At 35.9% G+C, this 21,764-nt stretch overlaps 4 protein-coding genes and 2 pseudogenes across 5 annotated transcripts; all 6 read right to left on the bottom strand.

Moving 5' to 3' along the window:
• Positions 1 to 2,038: 2,038 nt before the first annotated feature.
• LOC125195522 (receptor-like protein EIX2) lies at positions 2,039 to 4,753 on the bottom strand. The gene has a single exon (XM_048093661.1). The coding sequence runs from the start codon at positions 4,751 to 4,753 to the stop codon at positions 2,039 to 2,041; it is 2,715 nt and encodes a 904-aa protein (XP_047949618.1).
• A 759-nt stretch (positions 4,754 to 5,512) lies between these two features.
• Positions 5,513 to 9,032, bottom strand: LOC148929647 (uncharacterized). The gene is made up of 6 exons (XM_089069577.1): positions 8,964 to 9,032; positions 8,754 to 8,893; positions 8,331 to 8,667; positions 8,044 to 8,223; positions 6,643 to 6,752; positions 5,513 to 5,911 (listed from the first exon to the last, which is right to left on the bottom strand). Exons 3-6 carry the CDS (start codon positions 8,553 to 8,555, stop codon positions 5,908 to 5,910), a joined length of 519 nt encoding a protein of 172 aa, XP_088925703.1. The 5' UTR covers positions 8,556 to 8,667; positions 8,754 to 8,893; positions 8,964 to 9,032; the 3' UTR covers positions 5,513 to 5,907.
• Positions 5,570 to 5,908, bottom strand: LOC148929648 (putative glutathione S-transferase parA pseudogene; annotated as a pseudogene).
• Positions 9,033 to 9,842: 810 nt separating the features above from the next.
• Positions 9,843 to 12,574, bottom strand: LOC148929646 (receptor-like protein EIX2). Its single transcript, XM_089056090.1, has one exon. The coding sequence runs from the start codon at positions 12,570 to 12,572 to the stop codon at positions 9,879 to 9,881; it is 2,694 nt and encodes an 897-aa protein (XP_088912216.1). The 5' UTR covers positions 12,573 to 12,574; the 3' UTR covers positions 9,843 to 9,878.
• Positions 12,575 to 15,932: 3,358 nt separating this feature from the next.
• On the bottom strand, positions 15,933 to 16,394 carry LOC125195521 (receptor-like protein EIX2). The gene has a single exon (XM_048093660.1). The coding sequence runs from the start codon at positions 16,392 to 16,394 to the stop codon at positions 15,933 to 15,935; it is 462 nt and encodes a 153-aa protein (XP_047949617.1).
• Positions 16,395 to 17,454: 1,060 nt separating this feature from the next.
• LOC148929645 (receptor-like protein EIX1) lies at positions 17,455 to 21,496 on the bottom strand (annotated as a pseudogene). The gene is made up of 2 exons (XR_016128694.1): positions 18,528 to 21,496; positions 17,455 to 18,379 (listed from the first exon to the last, which is right to left on the bottom strand). The product of XR_016128694.1 is annotated as a receptor-like protein EIX1 (transcript).
• Positions 21,497 to 21,764: the final 268 nt, after the last annotated feature.

The following is a 21,764-nucleotide window of genomic DNA, read 5'->3' as shown; positions in this document are numbered from 1 at the left end:
TATGACCACGGGTGCTCGACGTCAAGGGTCCTCCCTTCGGCGTGAACCATGGGTTGATTGGGGCCCAAGGATGAAAGAGAAGACGTTCCAAGGATCCAATAAAGCTAGAGGGCCTCCCGAGGGTGCGATGAATAGAGAAGGCTCGGATTTGAGGACAAATCCTTTCCAAGAAGGGGAGGATGATACGATCATGGAGGCCGTGCGTCAAGGATTTCAACTATAGCTGGATTCAACCGAAAACCGTCCTATTGAGATGATATCCGAAAGCTATGAAACTGCCACCATTGTCTTCGTCTTGGAAACGGCTTCGCGTGGGTATCTTGCACATCCCAATCGGAGTCCGAATGAGGGAGTTATGGCGGTTTTACGGAAGTCGCGCAGAGAAGGCCGGGAGCTTCGGGAAAAACGCCCGGCCGGGCGTTTTTATTGTGCAAAACGCCCGAGGACAGAGAAAACGCCCAGGCCGGGCATTTTGGCATGTGAAAAACGCCCGACCGGGCGATTATGCCGAATTTTTAGATTTTGTGGGCCAACCTTCTATTTTTGGACCCATAGTATAAATACCTCTTGATGTCATTTCTTTTCTTTAGATTTTGATGAAATTAGATGCTTGAGAGCTTTGTTTCCTCTTGGAGAGGGTTTCTATCCAATTCCTAGATTTAGGTTGCTTGAATCCATCAATTGCTAGTTCAAGCATGGGGTTTCCATCAATTGCTAGTTCAAGCATGGACCAAGTAGAGGTATGCTTTGAGGTTTGTGGTTCCCTTGAAGATCTAGCCATGGATGCATGTTAGTTATGTTGTAAGTGCCTTAGCTTGCTTCATCAATGACTATGTATCCCAATTTCCACCCTATCCAATGTTATTTCCTTCTTTGTTCATCTTAGTTTCTTTATTTGTTGTTGGGTTGCCATTATTGACACAATAGAAAATCTACTTCACAAAAATATTAGATCAATCACCTACAAATTGGGTAAATTCTTGGGAAATGGATCACAAAAATACATGAAGTGAAACTTTTAGATACAGAGTTTAAGAAAATATTATTTAGTGTGTTAAGAAGATAAATAAAAAAAGGTAAGTTAGAAGAAAAAGTAGAAAAAAGAATAGAAAGTGAATAAAGTAAGAGATGAGTAAATGATTTAAAAATATACTAGAAAATTAAAAGTGGCTAAACTAATTTATGGTAATTTGCACGTTTATATGTAGAAAGCCCATGTATACTTCTGAGGCCCAATATATGGCCCATCTTTAGCCCAGCTGAATTTTACCACCCTCGGATTGTTTGTTGTTTTATGAATTAGTATCATTTTGGGAAACATATTTTTTTCAAAACATAGATAAACAATTCTTTTTTTCAAATTCAAAAGTAGAATAAGCAATCTGAGTTCAATAGAATATCTCACTTTTTTTTAGTTGCGCTTTGCTTTTTTGTAAACAAGGTTAGTTCTTGATTATTGTGTTCTTTTATGTCTTTCATTATATGTGTCATTTTTTCTTTTTCATCCGTCCGCCAATAAATATCTCATTTTATTTTTAATATATATATATATATATATATATATATATATAATAGTAAGTGGACTTTACATTCCACTCACTCATTCCACTCACATTTTATTATAAAATCAATATATAAAAATAGGATGATTCTACTTGCTTTATATGATTATTGGGAAAGTTTAAGTACATGCTGTTTGTGTATAACTAAATTTATTTGAAACAAGAACTAAATTTATTTGAAACAAAGACACATCAACATAAGGTTACAAATGAAGGTAAAAAGACTGAAAACATAGTAAAATTACGTAGACCCTTACATAAATGAGAAGAAAATAATTCAAATTACATTAACATAGAAAGATCACTAGCCATGACTTTGTGCACCTTGATTCAACTCTAGAGCGTGCAGTTTCACCGCTGAAAAAATGAGGACATTATAGTAATTCTTCAAAATGATATTTGATTGCACTATTTCAGAAGTAATGTGAATATAACAAATTTGAATAAATGAAACTCACATTACCTGCGTTTCAGCTTCATCTCCATTTGGATACAAACACAACAATCCTAACGTAGAACCAATCTCCAGCAGCATCCAACAAGTTGAAGAATGCAATTCTCCACGATTTCTTCAAAATGAATGAACCAATAACTCCCCAAAATCCAAAGATAAAACCAAAGCCCATTGATATCCCAACTTCTTGCATAAATGGGAAGATGTTGCCGTCGTTCTCATTCATGTTTTCTCTTGGATCAGTGGTGGATGGCCTCAAGCTATCTTCCGGGCACACTGGCAGAGGGTCGCCACAAAGTCCATCATTCTCGGCATAAGACAATGCACTGAAGCTTTGAAGTTGAGTACTGGTTGGAATTTTTCCAGACAAACTGTTGTTCGACAAATCAAGAAAACTGAGAGTGTTTATCTCACCTAAACTTGTAGGTATCTTACCAGAGAGTTGGTTATGCGATAGATCAAGAGAATCTAGCACCTCCATATTACCAATATCAGGAATTATATATCCTGTTAAACTATTTCCTGATAGATTCAAGGATCTTAATCCCCTCATTGTGGAAAATGATTTAGGAATGTTTCCGCTCAATCTATTGCTCGAAAAATCAATGAGTTTGAGAAGCGCGAGATTATCCCAATACTCATATTCCTTACCTTTCCATTGAAATGATGAATATCCAGATCCAAATATGGTGGTCCGATAGCTCAGAAATGTTTTACCAAAAATATTTTCATACTGACGCGCACTTAAGAGCTCATCCTCACCCGACAAGACACTAAAATTATTGAAGCAATCGGGTATTATCCAAGATAGATTGTTTAGGGACAAATCTAGAACTTGAATATAAGTAAGATCGCATATCTCGGGAGGAATACTTCCATATAATTTATTTCCCCGAAGGTTTAGAAAGAGCATTCCATACAACTGGCCAATCCAAGTGGGGATCTCTCCTTTTAACTTGTTCCCTCCAACATCAATTAATGCCAATCCCTGGCAAAGTCTTAAACTACTAGGCAAGTCACCAGATAAATTATTACCATGCATTTGTAGCATAGTGAGATCATGTAAATAGCCCAAAGTGAGAGGAATTTCACCAGAAAAACTATTGTTAGACAAATTAAGGATGTACAAGTTGGGCATTTTCTCCCAGCAGCTGGGAACCTCCCCTTCCAAGTGATTATTGGAGAGGTCGAGGTAGCGAAGGCTCTCTTGGCGAGTTTTGCAAATAGATGAAATTGAACCGGAGAGCATATTTCCACTCAATACAATAATAGAGGCATTGACAGGAAATGGTGGTATATGACCTGAGAATTGATTGTAACTAAGATCCATATATTGAAATGACATGGATGAGAGGTTCGGAATTGTACCACTTATTTGATTGTTGGAGAGATACAAGTACTCTAATGAAGATGACAAATTTGACAACCATCTTGGCACTTCATCTTTTATATTGGCACCACCGAGATCAAGGTATGGCAAATTCATCTGAGTTTGAATCCATTTGGGAAATGGGCCCACATTGCACCCGGCTAAATATATATTACCCAATTGAAAAGGAGGACTCCAGTCAGGGGCAAAATCCAACATCAATAATGAATTGAAGGATAAATCTAGTGTTTTTAACTTATCAAGCTTGATGAAGTGGGATTCAGAGATGATACCTTCCATAGAATTATAAGAAAGATATAGACTTTGAAGCTCGGAGAGTTGGCCAATACTTGGGGGAACTGAACCTTCCAAAGAATTATAAGAAAGATCTAGAATTTGAAGCTTAGATAGTTGGCCAATGCTTGGAGGAACTGAACCTTCCAAAGAATTATAAGAAAGATCTAGAATTTGAAGCTTAGATAGTTGGCCAATGCTTGGAGGAACTGAACCTTCCAAAGAATTATAAGAAAGATATAGAAATTGAAGCTTGGAGAGTTGGCAAATACTTATAGGAATGGAGCCTGTAAAGTTGTTTCTGGAAAGGCTCAGTTCTGTCAATGAAGGAAATGCTCTTAGGCCTGGGATTGATCCACTGAGATTATTATAAGACAAGTCCAATATTTTGATTGATTCCCATACAGAACCATTCAGCAAAAGAGATATAGAAGACAGAGAGTTCCAGGAGAGATCAAGTGTGTGTAGATTGGTAAGGTTCCCTAACTGAGTTGGAATTGTACCAGTAAGGTAACAATCCATAAGAGACAATTGTTGTAATTGTTTCATTGAACCAATGAATTCTGGGATCGGAGTTCCTCCAAAATCATTCTCACTAAGGCAAAGTGAGCGTAGGTCGGTAAGGTTTCCTAACTGAGGAGAAATGCTTCCAGAAAAGTTACAACTGCTAAGAGACAAGTGTTGTAATTGTTTCATGGAACCAATGAATTCTGGGATCCGAATGCCTCTAAAATCAATTCCTCTAAGGTCAAGAGAATTTAAATGATGCAACTCCACCAACGAAGAACGAAGCTCACCTTGCAATTCATGGAATTCAAAACCACGAAGCTGGAGGGTGGTGACATGGCCAGTGATGTTGCTGCACTTAATACCATACCACTCGCAGCATTCATTGCTTTGCCACAACGAGAGAACACCAAAAGTATAGTTATCGATGAGGCCATTCTTGAATGTTAGGAGAGCTTCTCTCTCACTCTCTATGCATCTCACTGCTGCATCTCCTGAAACAAACACACTAGAAAGAACAACAACAACAACAACAAATTTTACTGCTTTTATATTTTGAGAAATCATAGTGAGCTCTTTAGTGATGTATGGAAACGAATTGCATTTGTGGGATACTCCATTGTATCAACTCCAACGCTTTAAATAGGTATACATAGTAAACAATTGGAAAAGGTGATCACCATAGACTGGAGTCAACTCTCATGAATCTGTGCATATTTTGGTTGTTTTCGTAGAGAAAGATGAAGTGAAAGAGAAAGCAAATGTTAAAGTGACCACCAAAGATTTGAGTCTAAGTCTTAAGAATTAAAAGCCATTTTCCCAATATATCTTCAGTTACATGGAGCGTTACCAAACCCACTACATAATGTTATTATGGTTTCGTATAAATGACTTCAGTACTAATTAATGAGAGAAATTCTTCAATAATTACAAGGTAAAATGTAGCAATTCATAAATTCAATAGTAAAAAAGGTCATGAGGAGTTTGACTGATTCAACCAAAACACACTATACAATGTTAAATCATAGTATATGGTTTCATGGAAAGTACTTCAAGGTAACAAAATGTGGGAATCTCATCAATGACCAGATCTTTGTGGGATTAATGCATATTACTATCATAGTTTGCGTGTTTAAATTTGCTTGTTCATGATAATAAGATAAGTTATTATAGAGACGTGACATATCACATTTATCAACGGGAAAGGCTTAAAGTAAATACATTGCGTTGATGAGTTAGCAAATTAGCAACGTAAGAAAGTTAGCAATTGATCACACCCCTGTACAACAATATATTAACTATTTTCCCATGGAAAATACATCATGATTGACACAAGACTAGTGAATGCTAGTCCCTTTTTTTTATTGATAAACGAATAGAAATTTAAACATCACGCTTTTTCTTAAGGGTCAAATAGTAGTTGTAAACTTTGTCGGGATCTGCCAACGATTTAGACACACTCTCTATCTCCAAACACCTCTTTACCCATACATTCAGTTTGGGATAGTCTTGTTGGATGCTGAAGTTTCCGCATGTTTCGTAGGTCTGAAACCATGGGGAATATGTGATCAAAGCCACATCCAAAAACCCGAAGCTGTTGCTGCCAAAAAAGGGTTTATCGCCAAGCTCCGACTCCATCTGTTTCAGGATCTCCGCGAACCCCTTCTTACCGGCCTCTTTCTCTTCTCCCTCCGCACACCATATCCAATTTCCGGTTTCCATTACCTTCAATTCAGTATCAACTTATATAAACAAGTTTAAATATCATCAATCAATTTTAGCTTTATTGTACTCGAATCAATTTTAAAACATCAAACATGCTGAGGTGCAAACCACATCCCATGTCAAGAAATAATTAGTAAAGTTGCACGCAATATATAATCATACATACTATGATTATATAAAATAGTGAAGACTATGTCCAAAGTGGACACTATCTTACTACTCCCTCTGTCCCGCTTAAGATGACACATTTTCCTTTTTAGTTTGTCCTAGTTAAGATGACACATTTCCTTTTTTGGTAACTTTCTCTCTTCAATTAATACACTCAACCATTTTTTCTCACTCCTATTAAAATATTCATCTATCTTCATCTCTCTACTTTAATACCTACACCCATCTTCTCTCTCTCCAATTAAACACTTTAACCAATAACTCCTAAAATCTTGTGCCGGCTAAGCAATGTGTCATCTTAGCCGGGACGGAGGGAGTAGTATAGAACATTTAAAACTATTTGCAATCGACTATAACTATACTGTATTTACGATTCTATTTTGAGCAGTCTCTTAACAATAAAACCTTTTTATTTTAGGAAGTGGACCCCACAATCCGCTAACTCTATTTGCTTTTTCTCTTTATCTCTCTTACTTTACCAATTCTTCTCTCATATTTGATCAATTATGCATTAAAACCGTATCATTTCAAAAGTTTCTATTTTTCAGAGATGGAGGTAGTACCTTTTTGTCAATATAATCAGCCAAAAACTCTTCAAAAGAGTTGGAGATATTAGGACCTGACGTTCTCTTCCATCAGCAGTCAGCTTTCTTTCTTCTGCTTCTCCCGGCATCTATTGAACATAAAACAAAGCAGCTATTCATTGTGTAATGCAACTAAAATTAGATTGCAAATGAATGCAAAATGCGAAACTACATATATAAAATCTCATTTGTTAGAGTTTATTCATAAATAAATCGACAACACGACTAAAACAAAACAACTTTGCGTAGATCAAAGTTTGCAAGTGTGTTTGTAAATCATGGCTTCGTATGATAGGAAGGGGTGAATTTCGTACGATGTATACTCGGTTTCGCCCATGAACATGTAGAGTACACACTACACAATTCAAGAGTATCTACCTAATCAAGGAATACAGACACTAAGTCCATTTAAACATAAGCTAGGGAAGAGAAATGACAATCTTTGGAAAAGTACATGGAAAAGCAACTTCTTACGACAGTGTAAATAACAAAACTTGACAATAGATCTAAAATGCTTTTAACAAAATAAAATTAATTAAATAATTTAACCAAAAGCGGAGCCAGCATCTGGGCCCCAATTTGAATAAACAAATATGTTTCATAAATCACTTTGACATTGATTAAACACTTCATCTAAGCTATCAATGCATACATAAGTTTGTGATATTATAATATCTTCCATATTGATAGTGGACATTCATTGTAACACAGATTATGAACAAACAAATACTACCTCCGTCCCCCAAAATTTGCTACACTTTGACGGGTTTTAAGAAATGTAATGGAAAGTGAGTTGAAAAAGTTGGTGGGATATGAGTCCTACTTTTAAAGTATTAGTTTTATAATAAAATGTGAGTAGGAATAAGTTAGTAGAATATGAGGTCCATTGCCGAAAATGGTAAAAGTGAAGTGTATCAAATTTTTAGGGACGAATCAAAATGGTAATATGTATCAAATTTTCAGGGACAGAGGTAGTAACCTTCTAGATAAAAATCCACCAGGTTCTACCCTAAAACCAATTGGTGATAGGAGGAGAGGCTTGTGAGACTTATATAGTAATTTCAATTCTCTGTTTACACATAAGTACGATTAACTATATGGTTAGGTAAATTGCAGGCTATTAATCCATATCTCCCACATAAATAATCACAGCACACACACATAAATTAATTAATTAATAACATTATCTACTACAAATAAGTAACACCAAGAGCCATATATCTTCTCTCCCTTCAATTTCAAGAAATGGAAGCCAAAGCAAGTGTGATTGCAAAATACTTCATCTCAAAGAATTGTACTCCATGCTCTAACAATTAATCAGCAAATTATTTCAAGAATATGGATTTTTTTGACGGCTTTGATGGGATTCAAGGGAATTACTTGGGTGTCGAAGGTGTGGTGAGAAATCTTGGGGCGTCCAAGCCTTCGTCTTCTTCGTCCATGTTGCTTTAAGTGACTGATCAGCAACATCGTTCCTGTCAATACCGGCCTTAAATTCAGCAACATCACACTCTCGTTTATGATCTCAGGGTAGGAGTGCTCCTTCCTCAAGATCTCAATCTGTGTTTTCCAAAAGCAAAATGTTACAACACACTGCAAATTTGAATCTTTTTTCTCAAGACCTCACACTAGAGAAATGAATATGAGGTGAGAAACGAAGAACACACCTGGGCCATCATGAGTGCCACAAAGACTCCGGCTGTGAAAGGATAAAGAGGTCCCAAATCACCTGCTGGGCGCTGAGCTCTCACACACTCGCCAACTTTCCACATCCGTGTCTGGTCAATTTTACCCATAGGGAGGACACGGAGGCCTTCCTTTTCCTGAAGGAGAAAAGCAGAGAGATAATTATTCGTTAGAGAGATATGAAAGGCAACTGGTCTCATCAACATGAATCACTGGAAGACGTTCATAAAATCGACGGCCAGCCAAGACAACACTCCTGATCTCACTGCTCAAAGTCCTTTTTGCCTTGTGCATCTAAGGCATTTTAGACCGCATACCCTGTAACAGTAATGTCAATATGTCTTGAGCCAAAAATATTTAATGGCAACGAAGATTCAGAAAAAAAAATTAACCCTTTGACTAACCTTTGTTGATATGGACTTTGATATTGTCCCTGTAATGCTCTCAACTGTGTTCTTATAAGCAAGATCTTCACTCATCCCATTTTCAGTGTACCTTCTGAATAAGCACTCCACAACACCATGTACAGCACCAAGTAAAATACCTGATGATTGAAAGGTGATTTAGAATTTTCCAAGCCAACATGGAAAGTAACCACCGGAGAGATTCTTTACCTCGCTCCCCAAAGATATCACTTCTATATTCCTGCTCCAAGGTAGTGACAAAAGTAAAACACTCCTCCTCTAATTTCACCCAATAATTCAGTGATATAAGTCACCCAATTTGTGTCAGTTTAGTTAGTGAATTCTAGTTATACTAAAATTGTCGAAATAAAAACGATTAAAAGATAGTGACATTAATTTTCGGCCCATTTTAAGCCCAGCTAAAGTTGATCAACCTCCCTTGGTGGACTTTGTTTCAACAATATCAGTTTAGGCCCATTACGTTTGACATTTTAATTATTATTCATTACTACATTAATTTTGTTATTCAAAATACATAACACATTGGGAGTAACGTGTTTTTTATTTTCAAAACCAAATTTTTTAAATATTTTTTGTTTGACCATGATTAACAAATTCAATATGTTGGTAGAATTTAAAAATTATACATGATTTTCTCATTAGTAAAATGAAGAATTAATTTTTTTTTGTTAGACTCGACTAGTAAAAGAAAAATTATTAAGAAAGTCCAATTTCTTAAACACCCAGGGTATATATTGTTGGCTATTTATAGTTTAGAGAAAAATATTGCATAAGCATAGCATTTTCCTACTATGAAAACAGAGTGAGTGAAAGTACAAAAACACAAACATCCATGTCTAGAAAAAAACAAATACATACCAACATATAGTTTACAAAGGAAAGTAAAAACACTAAAAAATTAAAATTACAATAACTTAGAAATAACATCACCAGCTCCGAGTTTGTTCACCTTGATTCATCACTAAAGCGAGTAGTGTCACCGCTGAAAAAAATTGGGAATGTTATAAATCTAAAAAATAAAATCTTGGTTGCAATATTTTAAAGTAATGTGAATATAACAAATTCGGGTAAATGAAATGTAGTTGATATTACCTGTATTGCATTTCAATTTCTTCTCCATTTGGATACAAACACAACAATCCTGACGTAGAACCAATCTCCAACAGCATCCAACAAGTTGAAGAATGCAATTCTCCATGATTTCTTCCATATGAATGAACCAATAACTCCCCAAAATCCAAAGATAAAACCAAAACCCATCGATATGCCAACTTCTTGCATAAATGAGAAGACGTTGTCTTTCTCATTCATGTTTCCCTTCGAATTAGTGGTGGATGGCCTCAAGATATCTTCGGGGCACTTTGGTAGAGGGTCGCCACATAGTCCATCATTACCGGCATAAGCTGATGCATTGAAGCTCTGAAGTTGAGTGCCCGTTGGAATTTTTCCAGACAAATCGTTGTTCGACAAATCAAGAAAACCAAGAGTGTTTATCTTTGCTAAACTTGTAGGTATCTTGCCAGAGAGTTGGTTGTGAGATAGATCAAAAGCATCTAACACCTCCATATTACCAATATCTAGAATTATGTATCCTGTCAAACTATTTCTAGATAGATTCAAGGATATTAATCCCCTCATAGTGGAAAACGATTTGGGAATGTTTCCGGTCAATCTATTGCTCGAAAAATCAATGAGTTTGAGCCGTTCAACGTTATTCCAATATTCAGATTCCTTGCCTTTCCATTGAAATGATGAATATCCGCTGTGCTTATTTTCATTCATAAGGTCTACTAGACCAAAAAGATATTCATCAAAATCTGGATTTTGGATATATTTACTAGACAAGACTGTAAAATTGTTGAAGCAATCGGGTATTATCGAAGAAAAGTTATTTATCGATAAATCCAGAATTTGAATAAATGTAAGATTGCATATCTGGTAAGGAATACTGCCATGCAATTTATTTCCTCGAAGATTTAGAATTAGCATGTTATGCAACTGGCCAATCCAAGTTGGGACCTCTCCTGTTAACTTGTTCCCACCAACATCAATGATAATCAATCTATGGCAATGTCTCAAACTATAAGGCAACTCACCAGATAGATTATTACCATGCATCTGTAGGGCACGAAGGTTTTGTAACTCGACCAAAGAGCCAGGTATTTCACCTGAAAATTTGTTGTTAGCCAAATTGATGGAGTACAATTCCGGCATTTTCTCCCAGCAGTTGGGAACCTGTCCTTCCAACAGATTATTGGAGAGGCGAAGTGTCTCAAGCTGATCGTGGTGTGTTTCACAAATAGATGAAATTGAACCGGAAAACATATTTCCACTCAACTGAATCTCATAAGTAGTTGCAGGAAATAATGGTATAGGACCTGAGAATTGATTGTAACTTAGATCCATATACAAGATGGAGGTGGATGAGAGATTCGGAATCGTACCACTTATTTGATTGTCTGAGATAAATAGGAAATCTAATAAGGAAGACGTATTCCACAACCATATGGGGACTTCATCTCTTATATTGGCACTAGTGAGATCAAGGGATGACAAATTCCTCTGAGATCGTATCCATTTTGGAAAATATGGACCCACGTCGCACTCAGCTAAATATATTCTACTCAACTGAAAAGGAGTCCAATCAGGGGCAATATCCAAGTGCAATAATGGATTGAAGGATAAATGCAGTTCAGTTAACTTGTCAAGCTTTATGAAGTGGGATTCAGACACTAAACCTTCCAAAGAATTATGAGTAAGATCAAGAAGTTTAAGCTCAGAGAGTTGGCCAAGACTCAGAGGAATGGGACCTGTAAAGTTGTTTTCGGAGAGGTCCAAGTCTGTCAACGAAGGAAATGGTCTCAGGTCTGGGATCGATCCATTGAATTGATTTCCAGACAAGTTTAGTATTTGGAGTGATTCCAACACAAAACCATGTATAGAAAGAGACATTGAAGTCAAAGAGTTAAACGAGAGATCAAGTGAGCGTAGATTGGTAAGGTTTCCAAACTGTGGAGGAATAACCCCAGAAAAATTAGAATACTGAAGAGACAAGTGTTGCAATTGTTTCATGGAACCAATGAATTCTGGGATTGAAGTGCCTCCAAAATCATTTGCACTAAGGTTAAGTAAGCGTAGGTTTGTAAGGTTCCCCAATTGAGGAGGGACGATCACCAAACTATTGAAACTAAGATCAAGTGAGCGTAGGTTGGTAAGGTTCCACAATTGGGGAGGAACGATCCTCAGATAATTCTCACTAAGGTCAAGTGACCGTAGATTGGTAAGGTTCCCTAACTCTGGAGGGACAGTCTCAAAACTATTCCAACCGAGTGCAAGTGAGCGTAGATTGGTAAGGTTTCCTAACTGTTGAGGAACAACCCCAGAAAAATTAGAATCATAAAGAGACAAGTGTTGCAACTGTTTCATGGAACCAATGAATTCCGGGATTGGAATGCCTCCAAAATCAATTCCACTAAGTTCAAGAGAATTTAAATGATGCAACTCCACCAATGAAGAACGAAACTCACCTTGCAATCCAAAATTATCACATTTGAGGGCGATGACATGGCCAGTGGTGTTGCTGCACTCAATACCATGCCATGCACAGCATTCGTTGCTTCGCCACGACGAGAGATGACCAGACTTGTCAATAAGGCCATTCTTAAAGTTGAGAAGAGCTTCTCTCTCACTCTCGATGCATCTCACTTCTGCATCTCCTGAAACAAAAACACAAGAAAGAACAACGAGAACAAATTTGATTGCTATTCTTTTTTCAAAAATCATACTCTCTTGACTCATGTATTGAAGTGAATTGTATTTTGTAAGATACTCAAGTACCTCAAGATTAACAGTTTAAATAGGCAAAATCTATAAATTGAAATCCAACATACCTCAACAATTTCACATTCAACTTGAAACACAAAACAAGAAAGTGACACTTGACTAAGTTATAATCACAAATCATATAAAAATAAATTTTTAAGATATAATTCATGATAAGATATAGTATAACGTAAAAAGAGGTCCGAGCTTTTATATTACGATTTCTTTTTTCAACATATAAAAAATTTGAACGTAAGGATTGCGTTCCAAATCAGAGAAGAAAAACTACACATAGTAAAGCGAAGGTTGACTAAATTATTATCACTAAAAATATGTACATTATAAATTGAAACATAATTCGTGATTATGTACAAAGATATTCTTCCATCAATTTAATGTGGAAATTTAACTGTACATGCATGAAGATTGTACAATATGATTTTTACATCAATGAAATGAAAAATTGAACGAACCATATTCATTATTTTGGTCGAAGCGAAAAATTATAAAATAATTACTTATTGTTATATTCTTTGTTTAAATAATTCTCCAAAAAAATCTTATGAAATTTTATTTTTATAGTATCAATTACTACCTCCGTCCCCCAAAATTTGCTACACTTTGACCCGACACGGATTTTAAGAAATGTAATGGAAAGTGAGTTGAAAAAGTTGGTGGGATGTGGATCCTACTTTTAAAGTATTAGTTTTATAATAAAATGTGAGTAGGAATGAGTTAGTGGAATATGAGGTCCACTACCAAAAATGGTAAAAGTAAAGTGTATCAAATTTTCAGGGACGGACCGAAATGGTAATATGTATCAAATTTTCAGGGACAAAGGTAGTATATCCGATTCTTTTCTACGTACCAAATTTATCTCAATCTTAAAACTTGTACTATCAGACACCAAATAATTCATGATAGCATAGCGTAGAAATTGGGTCGGTGTTTTAAAAGATGAAATAATTTTCCAGCATAGAGTAGTGATATGGGACAACTATTACTTTAATGCATTTTTACAGATACTAATTTAGTCAATTTTCGCTTGACTATGTGTCTTTTCTTTTCACTAATTTCAAACGCAATTGTTACGTTTAGATTTGTTTGTACGAAAACTATTTCGTAAATTGGGCACTTCTTCCAAGATATAAACAAAATTTAACGTAAGAATTGCGTTCAAATCAATGGAAAAAAGACACAATATTAAAGCGAAGGTTGACTAAATCATCATTAAAATATTGTACATAATAAATTGACAGACAATTCGTAGTGATTATATACGAAGATAATAAATTCTCCAATAAATAAAAAATAAAAGATAAAAATATATCTTGTATTCAAAAATCAAATACAAAAAACTCAGATAAGTTTGACTGATTCATAAATAATATAATTTCGCGTAAGAACTTGAAAATCAAAGAAAAATTACAAATTAGCAAAGTTATGTTTGACGATATTACAAACTCATAAAATTTTATTTTTATGATTTTTTTCCTAGTTGTTTGTATCGTGTCATATGTTATTACAAATTTTACTATTTTAGGAGTATTATTTTTTGAAAAAAAATATACAATAAATTGTTGGATTAGTACAACACTCCTCTAATTTCACCTAATAATTCAGAGATATAGGTCACCCAATTTGTGTCATTTTAGTTAGTGAATAATAGTATACTTACTAGGGATGTCAATCGGGCTAACCCGTTCGGGTTCGGGCCAGCCCATTCGGGTTGCCGGGCTATTTGGATACGGGCCATTCAGGTTATTGATTTTTCGGGTCATAAATTTTCAACCCTGACCCTAACCCGTCGGGTTTTGGGCTAACCCATCGGGCTATTCGGGCCTAAAAGCTTTTAAAAATAATCTCTTGTATCAAAATTTTCTTCTATAAAATGATTTTAAATTTTAAATACTTTTTTCTTTTTAGTTTGGAATCATATAACTTCAAATTTTCATAGTTTTCTTTAATAATACTTGAAAAGAAGCCTTTCATCTCGATCAACTACAATATAAATTAAAGCTTGTGTCGTGTCATTATTGTGGCATTGTTCGTAACTAATTCTTTATGAAAATTAAAAATCATATCTTACATGAATCATTATTAAAATGATAAATATATTATGATTTAGATGGGTTAGTTCTTAATGTCTTGATTGAATTTGGTGGTGGTAAGACACTAGTGGCAGATGATGAGACGGTGCAATAATGACTTGAGATGGAACTTGAAAGCAGATATTGTGGGATCGAGTGGAAAAGTATAGAATGAAGATGGAATAAGACTAATGATTGTGTAGAATGAAGATTGAGGATTCAAAAATATAAAAAACCCCTAAAACTTAATATTTTATAATTAAAACTCACAACCCATCAGGCCAACCCACAACCCGTTCGGGCCAACCCGTTTAACCCGCCAACCCATTCGGGCCAACCCGTTTAGCCCGTTTTGTATTCGGGTAATAAAATTACTGTCCTAACCCGCTCATATTACCGGGTTGTTCGGGTCGGCTCACGGGTTTCGGGTTGAATTCACATCCCTAATATTACTTACTCAAATCGTCGAAATAAAAATGATTAAAAGACATTAATTTTCGGCCCATTTTAAGCCCAGCTAAAGTTGATCAACCTCCCTTGGTGGACTTTGTTTCGACAATATCAGTTTAGGCCCATTACGTTTGACATTTTAATTATTATTCATTACTACATTAATTTTGTTATTCAAAATACATAACACATTGGGAGTAACATGTTTTTATTTTCAAAACCGAATTTTTTAAATAGTTTTTGTTTGACCATGATTAACAAATTCAATATGTTGGTAGAATTTAAAAATTGTACATGATTTTCTCATTAGTAAAATGAAGAATTCACTAGTACGTTCATCAAAGAATTAATATTTTTTTTAGTTAGACTCGACTAGTAAAAGAAAAATTATTAAGAAAGTCCAATTTCTTAAACACCCAGGGTATATATTGTTGGCTATTTATAGTTTAGAGAAAAATATTGCATAAGCATAGCATTTTCCTACTATGAAAACAGAGTGAGTGAAAGTACAAAAACACAAACATCCATGCCTAGAAAAAACAAATACATACCAACATACAGTTTACATAGGAAAGTAAAAACACTAAAACATTAAAATTACAATAACTTAGAAATAAGATCACCAGCTCCGAGTTTGTTCACCTTGTTTCATCTCTAAAGCGAGTAGTGTCACACCTGAAAAAATTGGGAATGTTATAAATCTAAAAAATAAAATCTTGATTGCAATATTTTAAAGTAATGTGAATATAACAAATTGGAGTAAATGAAATGTAATTGATATTACCTGTATTGCATTTCAATTTCTTCTCCATCTGGATACAGACACAGTAATCCTGACATAGAACCAATCTCCAACAACATCCAACAAGTTGAAGAATGCAATTCTCCATGATTTCTTCCATATGAATGTACCAATAACTCCCCAAAATCCAAAGATAAAACCAAAGCCCATTGATATCCCAACTTCTTGCATAAATGAGAAGACACTGTCTTTCTCATTCATGTTTCCCTTCGAATTAGTGGTGGATGACCTCAAGATATCTCCGGGGCACTTTGGTAGAGGGTCGCCACATAGTCCATCATTACCTGCATAATACGAAGCACTGAAGCTCTGAAGTTGAGTACTGGTTGGAATTTTTCCAGACAAACTGTTGTTCGACAAATCGAGAAAACCAAGAGTGTGTATTCCTGCCAAACTTATAGGTATCTTGCCAGAGAGTTGGTTGTGAGATAGATCAAGAGCATCTAGCACCTCCATATTACCAATATCTGGAATTATATATCCTGTCAAACTATTTCTTGATAGATTCAAGGATATTAATCCCCTCATAGTGGAATGTTTCCGGTCAATCTATTGCTTGAAAAATCAATGAGTTTGAGCTCGTCGATGTTATTCCAATATTCTAATTCCTTGCCTTTCCATTGAAATGATGAATATCCATGGTGCTTATTTTGATTCAAATGGACCATTGGACCAAAAAGATTTTCATAAAATTCTGGATTTTGGATATACTCATACTCACTAGACAAGAAATTTGAATATTTGTAAGATTGCATATCTGGAAAGGAATACTGCCATGCAATTTATTTCCACGAAGATTTAGAATTATCATGTTATGCAACTGGCCAATCCAAGTGGGGATCTCTCCTGTTAACTTGTTCCCTCCAACATCAAAGATACTCAATTTTTGGCAATGTCTCAAACTATAAGGCAATTCGCCGGATAAATTATTACCATGCATCTGTAGGGCACGAAGGTTTTGTAACTCGACCAAAGAGCTGGGTATTTCACCTGAAAACTTGTTGTTAGCCAAATTGAGGGAGAACAATTTGGGCATTTTCTCCCAGCAGTTGGGAACCTGTCCTTCCAACAGATTATTGGAGAGGCGAAGAGTCCCAAGCTGATCATGGTGTGTTTCACAAATAGATGAAAGGAAGGGGAAACACAACATGCTCGGGTTTCTTACCATGTGGACCAAACCGTTTCAGGACAAATTTGATGATAGGTGAAGCGTGTTGAATCTCGAAAGTTTGTATATTCTTGCAACGAAGACAGTTATATTGAGATAGCAATGAGTGTGTATCTTTTTCCAATGTTTGTAAAAGATCAACACAACCATCAATGGCTATTGGAAAGACATATACTTCACTTTGAAACTTAGTAACAGAGCCACATTCACAACATTTTATCTGCATGTCATGTAAATAAGATAAGAATAGAGAATACAAGAATAAGAGAACCTCAAATCAAAGCTCCGTAACAGAGCCACATTCACAACATTTTAAAGTTGATTTATTTTCTTAGTTTAGAGTTCGCATGAGTCCTATAAATAGCTCCTCGTAAAATAAAGAATTTAGGATGGTATCAAATGATTTTGGGGGCTCTTCAAAGGATTGTTCTTCTTTGAGTTTTAATTTTTTTATGAACAAATAAATTTAATTAACAAGAAAGAGAATTACAGATCATGCTCGGGCATACCCGAGAAGCAGCTGCTGACTAGTCCAATACTAGGGAGTCGCGTATGGATCAACTGCAACTTAACACGGGCATACACAAGGGTCTACTAAGCATAGGTAAAAAAGGCCTTAGCCATACAAGGTAACTCTTTAGCTGGAATACAAACACAGGCTGATGAAGTTACACGCTTTCCTCCCGGACTTGATGTCACTATTGTCACCATCAAAGCAACCCTGTTTTCGCAAAATAGTCGATCCTTTGCTATCCCATGATAGTAATCTATTTAGTATCTGATTGTTACAAGTTTATAACACAGATCAACTCCCTTTGATGAGTTCTATGCATCAAATCTATTGAGTTCCTCAAATCTATTGAATTTAGGAGTGGTGGCATATGGATGGGCATACATATTTCACAATGTTGTTTATTTGTGTATAAAATATCAGAAACTCTATATTAGACCTAGATTAAACACTGTAATTATAATCTTTAGATAGAATATAGTGCATATGCATAACATTTTCCTCCAATGCAAACAAAGTGCTAAAAATGCAAAAACACAAACATAATCACTCGTTTATAGAAGGAAACACATACACACCAAAATAAAGTTAACAAACCAAAGGAAAAATAACTGAAATAAGGTGACAAAAGATTGACATAATTCACACAAAAAGAGAGATGATAAAAACAACAAAATTACTACATTAACTTCGAAAGATCACCGGTCATGAGCTTCATTCACCTTAATTGAACACCAATGCGCGCAGTTTCAACTTTCACCGCTGAAAATAATAGGGATGTTATGAATCCAAGGATTGAATCTCGATTGTAATATTGTAAAAGTAATGTGAAAGTTGGAGTAAATTTTATGTTTTTAGCAAAAATTAACCGAAAACTGTATTTAAGCTCAAAAAATGTAGTTGATATTACCTGCATGTGTCAGCTTCGTCTCCATTTGGATACAAACACAGCAATCGTGACGTAGAACCAATCTCCAGCAGCATCGAAAAAGTTGAAGAATGCAATTCGCCATGATTTCTTCAGTATGAATGAACCAATAACTCCCCAAAATCCAAAGATAAAACCAAAGCCCATTGATATGCCAACTTCTTGCTTAAATGAGAAGATGTTGTCTTTCTCATTCATGTTTTCCCTTGAATTAGTGGTAGATGGCCTCAAGGAATCTTCGGGGCAAATTGGCAGAGGGTTGCCACATAGTCCGTCATTATCAGCATAAAACGATGCATTGAAGCCCTGCAGTTGAATACCCGTTGGGATTTTTCCAGACAAATTGTTGTTCGACAGATCAAGAAAACCAAGAGTGTGTATTTCTGCCAAACTTGTAGGTATCTTTCCTAAGAGTTGGTTATGAGATAGATCAAGAGAATCTAGCATATGCATATTACCAATATCTGGAATTATATGTCCGGTCAAACTATTTCTTGACAAATTCAAGGATATCAATCCTCTCATAGTGGAAAATGATTTGGGAATGTTTCCGGTCAATCTATTGCTCGAAAAATCAATGAGTTTGAGAAACAAGATATTTTCCCAATACTCACGTTCCTTACCTTTCCAATGTAATGATGAATATCCAAAGCGCTCAATATGAGGTGCAAGATATATGGGCTGAAAGCCAACAAATATTATTGGACCTAAAGGATATTCAGATTGACGGGCATCTTCCTCCCTCGAAAAGTCAGTAAAATTGTTGAAGCAATCAGGTATTATCCAAGATAGATTGTTTATAGACAAATCCAGAACTTGAATATTAGTAAGATTGCATATCTCGGAAGGAATACTTCCGTGCAATTTATTTCCACGGAGGTTTAGAAAGAACAATTCATACAGCTGGCCAATCCAAAATGGGATCTCTCCTGTCAACTTGTTTCCTTCAACATCAATGAATCTCAATCTTTGGGAAAGTCTCAAACTATTAGGCAATTCACCACATAAATTATTACCATGCATTCGTAGTGTACTAAGATCTGGTAAACCGCCCAAAGAGAAAGGAATTTCACCCGAAAAGTTATTGTTAGGCAAATTAAGGATCTCCAAGTTGGGCATATTCTCCCAGCAGTTGGGAACCTCCCCTTCCAACTGATTACTGGAGAGGTCAAGATAGTTAAGGTTCTTTTGGTGAGTTTTGCAAATAGATGAAATTGAACCAGAGAACATATTTCCACTCAATAAAACAACAGAAGCATTGACAGGAAATGGTGGTATACGACCCGAGAATTGATTGTAACTAAGATCCATACACCAAATGGACATGGATGAGATAATTGGAACTGTACCACTTATTTGATTCTCGTAAAGATATAAGTAATGTAATGAAGAAGACATATTCCACAACCATATTGGGGCTTCATCTGTTATATTGGCACGACTGAGATCAAGGTGAAACAAATTCATCTGAGTGTGAATCCATTTTGGAAATTGGCCCACATTGCACCTGGCTAAATTTATATAATTCAACTGAAAAGGAGGACTCCAATCAGGGGCGTTATCCAACATAAATAGCGGATTGAAGGATAAATCAAGTCTATATAACTTGTTAAGCTTTATGAAATGGGATTCAGAGATTAAACCTTTCAACGAATTATAAGAAAGATCTAGAAACTGAAGCTCGGAGAGTTGGCCAATACTTGGAGGAACTATACCTTCCAAAGAATTATGAGAAAGATCTAGAAGTTGAAGCTTGGAGAGTTGGCCAATACTTAGAGGAACAGAGCCTGTAAAGTTATTTTCTGAAAGGTCTAGTTCTATCAATGAAGGAAACACTCTCAGGCTTGGCATTAAACCAGTGAATATATCAGACAAGTGCAATGTTTCGAGTGATCCAAATACGGAACCAAACATGAAAGGAGATATGGAACTCAAAGAATTTTGCGAGAGATCGAGTGTGCGTAGGTTTGTAAGGTTCCCAAACTGAGGAGGAATGCTTCCAGAAAAGTTACAAACGCTAAGAGACAAGTCTTGTAATTGTTTCATGGAGCCAATGAATTCCGGGATGGGAATGCCTCCGAAATCATTCCAACTGAGGTCAAGTGTGCGTAGGTTGGTAAGGTTCCCTAACTGGGGAGGAATGCTTCCAAAAAAGTTACAACCTCTAAGAGACAAGTGTTGTAATTGTTTCATGGAGCCAATGAATTCTGGGATTGGAATGCCTCCAAAATCATTCACCCTGAGGTCAAGTGTGCGTAGGTTGGTAAGGTTCCCTAATTGAGGAGGAATGCTTCCAAAATAATTCCCACTGAGGTCAAGTGAGCGTAGGTTGGTAAGGTTCCCTAACTGGGGAGGAATGCTTCCAGAAAAGTTACAACCGCTAAGAGACAAGTGTTGTAATTGTTTCATGGAGCCAATGAATTCTGGGAAAGGAATGCCTCCGAAATCATTCCAACTGAGGTCAAGTGTGCGTAGGTTGGTAAGGTTCCCTAATTGAGGAGGAATGCTCCCAGAAAATCCACAACTGCTAAGATCAAGTGTTGTAATTGTTTCATGGAACCAATGAATTCCGGTATAGGAATGCCTCCAATATAGATCCAAGAAAGGAAAAGAGAGTTTAAATGATGCAACTCAAGCAATGAAGAACGAACCTCATCACCTTGCAATTCACCATAAATCTGGAGGGTGATAACATGGCCAGTGGTGTTGCTACACTCACCACCGTGCCATTTGCAGCATTCGTTGCCTCGCCATGACGAGAGAAAACCATCCTTATCGATGAGGCCATTCTTGAATGTTAGAAGAGCTTCCCTCTCACTCTCTATGCATCTCACTTTTGCATATCCTGAAACAAGCAAACAGGAAAGAACAACAAAAACAAATTTGATCGCTATTCTTTTATTGGAAATCATACTTTCTTTAGTGATGGATGGAAATGAATTATTTTTGTGGGATAATCCATTGTATCAACTCCAACGCTTTAAATAGAGGCGTAAACATGAAATTTGGACATAATGAATGATTAGACAGTGTAATAGAGGCGTAAGAATTGGGTTCGAAATCAACGAAAAAGACAGATAGTAAAGCAATTAGAAAAAGTGATCACTGATCACCAAAGACTTGAGTCAACTCTCACGAATTAAAAGTCTTTATTTTTTTTATACGGGTAGATGGCAGATCACCAATTTATTATGCTTATTGTATCCATTTATATAGATA

The sequence above is a fragment of the Salvia hispanica genome, chromosome 4 (assembly GCF_029641045.1).
Source record: "Salvia hispanica isolate PSC_SH4W2 chromosome 4, Shi_PSC_v1, whole genome shotgun sequence".
In the NCBI taxonomy this organism is placed as follows: domain Eukaryota; kingdom Viridiplantae; phylum Streptophyta; class Magnoliopsida; order Lamiales; family Lamiaceae; genus Salvia; species Salvia hispanica.
This window is presented reverse-complemented; position numbering and strand designations above follow the sequence as displayed.

Coding starts and splice junctions, on each gene's coding strand:
- LOC125195522 (XM_048093661.1), bottom strand. CDS start 4,753: ATGATTTCTCAAAATATAAAAGCAGTAAAATTTGTTGTTGTTGTTGTT.
- LOC148929647 (XM_089069577.1), bottom strand. CDS start 8,555: ATGTTGATGAGACCAGTTGCCTTTCATATCTCTCTAACGAATAATTAT. Junction 8,224..8,330: donor TGGCACTCATGATGGCCCAG/GTGTGTTCTTCG, acceptor TGGAAAACACAG/ATTGAGATCTTGAGGAAGGA. Junction 6,753..8,043: donor ACCACACCTTCGACACCCAA/GTAATTCCCTTG, acceptor TATGTTCAATAG/ATGCCGGGAGAAGCAGAAGA.
- LOC148929646 (XM_089056090.1), bottom strand. CDS start 12,572: ATGAGTCAAGAGAGTATGATTTTTGAAAAAAGAATAGCAATCAAATTT.
- LOC125195521 (XM_048093660.1), bottom strand. CDS start 16,394: ATGGAGGTGCTAGATGCTCTTGATCTATCTCACAACCAACTCTCTGGC.